The sequence below is a fragment of the Hippocampus comes genome, unplaced genomic scaffold, assembly GCF_001891065.2.
Source record: "Hippocampus comes isolate QL1 unplaced genomic scaffold, H_comes_QL1_v1.1 scaffold63, whole genome shotgun sequence".
Taxonomy (NCBI): Eukaryota; Metazoa; Chordata; class Actinopteri; order Syngnathiformes; family Syngnathidae; genus Hippocampus; species Hippocampus comes.
In genome coordinates this window covers 312246-319098 of record NW_017805987.1, presented here as the reverse complement: position 1 = coordinate 319098, position 6853 = coordinate 312246, and the positions used below count along the sequence as shown (strand labels likewise).

General features: G+C 46.2%; 2 protein-coding genes across 2 annotated transcripts in view; both read right to left on the bottom strand.

Moving 5' to 3' along the window:
- Positions 1-413: 413 nt before the first annotated feature.
- On the bottom strand, positions 414-2638 carry LOC109528796 (uncharacterized). The gene is made up of 2 exons (XM_019891761.1): positions 970-2638; positions 414-913 (listed from the first exon to the last, which is right to left on the bottom strand). The coding sequence occupies exons 1-2, from the start codon at positions 1265-1267 to the stop codon at positions 468-470; spliced, it is 744 nt and encodes a 247-aa protein (XP_019747320.1). The 5' UTR covers positions 1268-2638; the 3' UTR covers positions 414-467.
- A 465-nt stretch (positions 2639-3103) lies between these two features.
- zgc:162331 (uncharacterized) overlaps positions 3104-6853 on the bottom strand; it is a 22246-nt gene continuing 18496 nt past the window's right edge. Inside the window, exons 3-6 of the mRNA XM_019891912.1 lie at positions 5210-5401; positions 4959-5112; positions 4101-4286; positions 3104-3952 (exon numbers count right to left, since the gene is read on the bottom strand). Of these exons, the coding sequence (XP_019747471.1) occupies positions 3607-3952; positions 4101-4286; positions 4959-5112; positions 5210-5401 (878 nt within the window). The 3' untranslated portion in view covers positions 3104-3606. The remainder of the gene's footprint in view (positions 3953-4100; positions 4287-4958; positions 5113-5209; positions 5402-6853) is intronic.

Genomic DNA, 6853 nt, shown 5'->3' with positions numbered 1-6853 from the left:
TGGAGAATGGCCTATTTGAAAACTGTTCATATCTAGGGCACACTGCATTATAAGGCGCATAGAATAGAAGCTTACAATAGTGGCTGCGGTTGTGTTAGGCATCCACTAGATGGAGCTACGCTAAAGGGAATACGATATGATACAATACAATACAGCTTTATTTATGTAGTGCCTTCACAACCGCTGCAGCTGTCACACCACTTGACAGAACATTTCAAATACGAATCAATACGAAAACCCAAGAAATCAGAATATTGATCCACATACACTGTCGGCTTTTGAGAAAATTGGATGCTTTTCGGGTGCGCCTTTAGAGTGCGGAAAATACCCCCCTTTTTTTTTTTTTTCCTGATGTGAAACAGTTATTGTAAGAAATACACTGTAAACCTTTTTTTTTTTTTTTTTGGGGTGGTCATCTCTGCGTCACAGATTTACAACTCTCACCAGAATATAAACCCCAAAGGCGCTCATGACACGATTCCCCGCGCGCTGCTCGCCTTCCCCGTCAGACAAAAGATTTGCTTTGCCTTGGCGAGGTAAAACAAAGGCCCTATCAGCACGCCGAGCCTTGGAAACATCTGACAGAACTGATAAGCAACACACGCCACTCGGCTTAGTTCCAGCCGATTATAAATGGTCAAAAAAAGCAAAGGCAGCATGACGCAAACGGGCGTGTAGGCAATCACGGCGGGCACCACCACCGTCAGCACGTTGACCGCCGCCCGTCTCTTTAGCGGCGAGCCGGCCTGATTGGCGCTCGTGTACGCTGGGCTTTGTTGGCGAAGGGACAGGACCACGCCCATGAGGCTGGCAAACATGACGTGGAAGAGGCACGAGATGACGATGCACACGGGCGCGAGCATGACAGACAGGTCGTTGATAATACCTGCGTAAAACAAAACACTTAGGATTGCTCAAAGGGGCGGAGCCAGATGAGTTGGGGGGGCAATGACCAGGTTGTTCAAGTCTCTCGCCATAATTTGCCATGACTCAAACAGAGCTTACCCGAAGCCAGGCAGAAGGAAAACGTGAGTAGCCACACCACACTGGACACGGCTACGCGGTACTCCCACTTTCGCACTTTCAGGTACAACACGGGTTGGACTACGGCCAGGTAGCGCTCGATGCACATGCAGGTCAACAGCAAGGGACAGCCGATCACGTTGAACATTCCAAACACGTTTTCCGACACGTTGATGGAAGTGTGGTAGATAAGCTTGGTTTCTGGAAAGCAGTTAACACTCGCAGGTTCACACGGTCTTGCCATTTTGCGGTCGATTTGTGTTGTCCTGTTTTTGTTGGGTGTAATTGCACTGTTGGCCAACAGATGGTGGCATAGTGTCAGGAAGCATTTCTAGCTCAGCCTAGTTCGATCTCGTTGAGTAGAAGCAACTGCGCCTAAAGCTAAACTGTGACAAAGGTTTTTTACTTTCTGGACCTGGATTTGACACCTCTGATTCTGCTAAGTTTGCTGTGATTTGATTTAAATCAGGCCGTTATGTCTTGTGACATGTGCAATGACCTTCAATGTGATTTAATTCCATTCCATCGAGACGCCGGTACACTGTTGCAATGTTTGTACAATATTTTTCTCTTATCCATTGCTCTCTCTTAATGTTTTTTTTTAAATGTCTTCTTTTGAAGTGTCTTTTGTGCCCATAAATGCTCTCAAAGATGACAACGGAATATTTAAAGAAGGCATTTCTATCATTATATCATAAATATATGATATATCATAGCTCGAGGTGGGTTTACTGTACTAATAAATGGGCTTGGATATTAAGTCTCTTCAAAAAATGGCTTTCCCCAAATGTTGAAAATTTGATTTGGCCAAGCATGCTCACCTGTCGTATTTGTCAGACTCATGTAGGGATCAAAAGCACAGGCGAATGGCAAAAAACTGATGAACATGAAATCCATCGCAACAAGGTTCAGACCAAGGACCTGGGAGACAGATTTTGGTGTGAATTCCATTTAAGAAGCAAAAAAAAAACTCCTAAAAAACATCAGCAAAATGACAGAAATGCGATCAACTGACCTTTGAAGCAGAGTTTGACTTCATCTCCCGGTGAAGTAACCAAAACAAAATGCCGTTGCCCATTCCACCTACGACCAGGACGAAAATATTGACGAATAACCAAATCTGGTCCCAAGTTCGGTTTTGGCAGTGTTCATCTATTTCATCAAGAGTATTGGGTTTTTGGAAGGAATCCATCGTGCGGATGTCTGAAAAAGTCAGTGAGCCAAAATGTACATTTTCGAATCTAGTTTGATATGTTCCCTTCAAAATGCTTTCGTCTATGATTACGGGTCTGCCTCCTGAAACAGCCGCCAGGTGCAGAAACCAAATGAGCAGGTGTGATGTTTTTTTTTTTTTTTGTTTGTTTTTTTTGCCCCAAATGCAAAGTGGTACATTGTTATTATAACTCATTTCCATTGCACTGCCAGTGTGCTTGTTTGTGATGCCAAAGATCAGCAAGGGCATGACGTCATGTGCTTAGAAAGGTCCGCCTTGTAGTTCGGAGTTTAGGGTCTCGACTCTGTACTGGTGTGGTTTTTCCTCCAGTGTACTTGTAAATTATTTTGGTGGGTTTTTTTTTCTCTTATATTCTAAAATGCCACATGATGGCGCCAAAGTTACGTTCGGAGTTTAGGGTCTCGACTCTGTACTGGTGTGGGTTTTCCTCCAGTGTAAATTATTTAATTTTTTTTTTCTCTCATATTTTAAAATGCCACATGATGGCGCCAAAGTTACATCTTAAGTCGGTCTTAAGTATGCTAAGCTAAGTTTAGCCTGGGTTGTTCAGGAGAGTCATTGTCTTTTTGGGAGTCAATTAACCCAAAAAACGTTTATTTTTAATTTTATAAGCTAAGTTTAGCCTGGGTTGTTCAGGAGAGTCATCGTCTTTTTGGGAGTCAATTAACCCAAAAACTGTTTATTTTTCATTTTTACTAAGTCGATAAGTGATCTGGTTTGTGTCACGCAACCGTCTCGTACTTCAAAGTACTTTTCGGTTCAGTTCTGGACTTTGCGTAGCGGTTTCCGTGGCTGTCTTTCCTCTGCGAATACGACACATTAAAACACGCGTTGCACTTGTTCAAGTCAAGAAACGTCTCTGCTTTTATTGCACACTCACATTATTAATAAAGACGTTAAAATGAGACAGTAATAATTGAAAAACAGGACGGTCTCTCTGAACAAAAAAATAAGTGCAAATTTAATTGTGTGACAATTTTAGTGTTATTAAAAATAAAAAGCCCCACAGATAAAGTGACTAAAAGAACAGTAGATTTTTTTTTTTTCACGGTAGGTTAAAAGGGAATCGTAAAATAAAAGGAAAAAATTAAGAAGGCTGTGTTGCTCCTTATTCAGTGCAGGTTCTAGTGCATTCAGGAAAGAACAGCACCATTACAGGCTGTCCCAAATCAAGTTCATGGATTTTTACACTTTGTACATATTCACAAAATCGGTCCTTTGTATTTAAAACCCCCACACGGCCGTGAAGCACCCAGGGAGCAGTTTTAGGGATTTGGTGTCCAGTTGTTCTTGTACAGCGCTTCCCTCCCTCGATTTGGTTCGGCTGCCGTTCACGAGGCGGGACGCACTCATTGCCACGGCTGCTGCGGCCTCGGGTTGGGGTTAGGGTAGATGGGTGCCGGGACTGGCTGGTGGAACGGCAGCACCGACGTGTTGGGGTTGGGCGGGTACGTCGGCGTGGGGTACTGGCCCATGAGGTGAGCCTGGGAGTGGGCGGTGGTGTGCGCCGGCGTGGAGGAAGAGGAGGAGGTGGTGGGGAGGTGGAGGTAGAGCGGGGCCGAGGGAGCCGACGGGGCGGACGGCGCCGACGGGGCGGTCGGGGGCAGGACCCTCTGGAGCACCACGTGCGGGTAGAGCTGCGAGTCGGAGCGGTAGACGCCAGGCGGGGCCGCTTTCAGCAGACTCTCTTGACTCCTGTTTGGAGGAGTTCCAGAGAAGGAAACAATCGTGTATATAAAGGTACAAAAGAATACATTTTTAAAATGTTTTCTGAATTGAGTGGAGTAATATCGATTCCTACAGCACCTGCTAAATGAACCTCGAGTGACTTTGGCTTTACTACCTCTGATATCCTCTGTTCTCGTATCCCCCGAGGCCTCCGGTTAGGTAGAGCGGGCTGTCCGGTGCCAGACGAGGGTTCATCCTCTGGGATAGATGGAAGATCTTAGGAGGAGGGAAGGCCTCCCATTCGCCTTCTTCTATGTCCAGCCATCGCTCACCGCGGCGGGCGGAACGCTTTCCCCTGCGTCTGCGAACAAGAAAAATTCAAGTCCAGATTTCGCTATATGCCAAAGAGCTCGATGTGTCTGTTAAGCCTCTGTTGTTGTGCTAATGGGAAGGCAACAAAAATACGACGTTGGTGCCATTTTGTGGAAACTGAGTCAGTTTGTGCTAGCATGTTCGGTAGGCTAGTATGCTAGCTCATACTACCGATGAGCCTCATGTGAAGGTGGTTTGTTTTTGGGGTGAATGATGCTAGCGTCTTCGGCAGGCTAGTATGCTAGCTCATACTACTGATGAGCCTCATGTGACGGTGGTTTGTTTTTGTGGTGAATGATGCTAGCATGTTCGGTAGGTTCGTATGTTAGCTCATACTACTGATGCGTCTCAGGTGGTTTGTTTTTGTGGTGAATGATTTCACTCCTGAATACATTTAGTCCGGTCACATGCAACGAAAGCTTAGCGTCGGTGCTAGCAACTCTGCTGTGTTGTAAAATGCAGAGCACCACGGTTTATTCTAATACTTGGCTAACGGTGATATTTGCTAGGCTAACGGTGATACTTGCTAGCTTTCAAAGAACTTCTCTTCGTTCACCAAGCTTTTCTCAACAAAGTCTTCTGCCAACTTCACAAAATTTATTGTCTCCTCGGCTTAGCGGACTCCACCGTTGTTGGTCCGGTCCTTTCAGGTTTCACTCACCTGGCCCGCACTTCTTTTTTGGCTTTCTTCTTGCTGGATTGTTCCTGTAGACAGCAGACAAGGAAGGACAGCGACATGGCGAGGATGACGACGCCGCTAATGACCGACGCCAACACCGCCACTCTCAAACCGCGGTCCTCTGGCCTGGGGATTGCTAGGAAAGGGGTGGGGGGTGGGGGGCGGAGGGCAATCCTAATCCAACAGTGCTCATAGATACATTTGCACCCTTGCGTTGCAAAAATGAGGCTCACCCTCACACACGGGCAAGTAGTTGCTCCACTGCGCTTTCCCATTGCGGACGTTGCAGTAGATTTTGTCACTGCCCACCAGCTGGTAGCCCCCGCGGCACCAGAAAGTCAACGCGCTGCCCACCGACACCCCGGTGCCGCTCTCCACGTAGAAGGAGCCCCGGCGCGGCGGCAGGACGGGAATACAGGACAGGCCTGAGGATACAAAACAAACCAAAATGGTTGCTGGCACGGACATGTGAGACATGGCGATACTGTACACGGAGGGTTGGGGTGGGAACGGGGGTGGGGGCTATTTATAATTGTCCTTATGCTGCAATACACAAATACCGCTCCGAGGTCTCGTGACTCAGCCGCTATTGTTAGACTCTCCCCGGGACCTTGCGCACATAGCCAAAGCGGTGTAGCTTGATATCATTGATTAGCCTTGAGTCGCAGCTCTTAGCCATGAAATTATTTTGGAAAATCTGTTTTTAATGGAGATGTTTTGTGCCGGCTTCAATCGACCCGTAAATTGAGTTTTGATTGAACCCTTTCACGCGCCCTGTAACCTGATAACATGATAAGCTTGTCCACTGTAGTAATCGCAGAACAGACCTCTTCACCGTGCTATTCAGATGTGTGTCCATTCTTGTGAATTTTGCCGTTTGGCTCTTCGTTCCAGAACAGCAAGTTATATAAAAAGTACTCAATGAACAGTTGGAGATAAAAAAATTTAAAAAAATCAGAAGGGCAAATTAAGTTCACCCCCAAATTTCCCCTGAAAGCCAAAATATCACATAACTTTTCGTCAGTAGTGTACATATTTTTCCGAAGTAAAATATAGGAATTTGTGGTGTTTTGAAACCAGCTCATGACGAGATTGTGTTCCCAATTACATCCTCTTGATGGAAATGTTTGCCCCTGGAGTGGCTCCACTTTGCATGCAATGTAGTGCAACTTGGTGCATCGTGAACCGACGCTAATTAGCGTGAGCTCGAACACGTTATCGGCGTCATTAATTTTGCTTCTAATGAGAAACAGCCGGAGGGGCGTGTGATGCTGTTGTTTGCCGTCCGAATGAGGATGAATGCGTTATGTGCTGTATGTGTGTAAAGATGACATTGTGTTTTAAGACCCAGTGAACATGCCAGCCGCTCTCGGCTGATTAGGAGCGACAGATGGGAGGATTTTTCTGCAGCCCGAGAGATGCTGCGAGAGGATCCCGTCATCCCGTGTGAGGATGACGGCACACCCGCTCGCTCTTTTTTTTTTCCCCCCTTCTCGCTCGCGCACGTACGCACGCGTAAAGGCAAACGCGTCCGACACGTGCGGCACGGCGCGTACTTCGCATGGCAACAAGGACGAGCTGACTCAAGTGTTTAGTGGACAAAACTGTCCACATGAACGCATTACTCTGGCTTGGAAAACAAGAATTAAAAAAATAAAATAAAAAATGTATCCCTCTCGATACGGCGATTGCGATTTAACCCTTTGAGGGACAGCGGTTACGACAGTGGACAGCTTATCATATTGAACAGTTTTCATTAAAAAAAGCTTCAACTATGAATTATGGCACAGTGTGCATTAAAAGTAAACTCAAAACACTTTCGGTATTTCGCCAAAGCGCTTTCACTTCCTCCCGCGTCAATTTGCTAGCTTAATGCT

Coding starts and splice junctions, on each gene's coding strand:
- LOC109528796 (XM_019891761.1), bottom strand. CDS start 1,267: ATGGCAAGACCGTGTGAACCTGCGAGTGTTAACTGCTTTCCAGAAACC. Junction 914..969: donor TCATGGCAAATTATGGCGAG/AGACTTGAACAA, acceptor CGCCCCTTTGAG/CAATCCTAAGTGTTTTGTTT.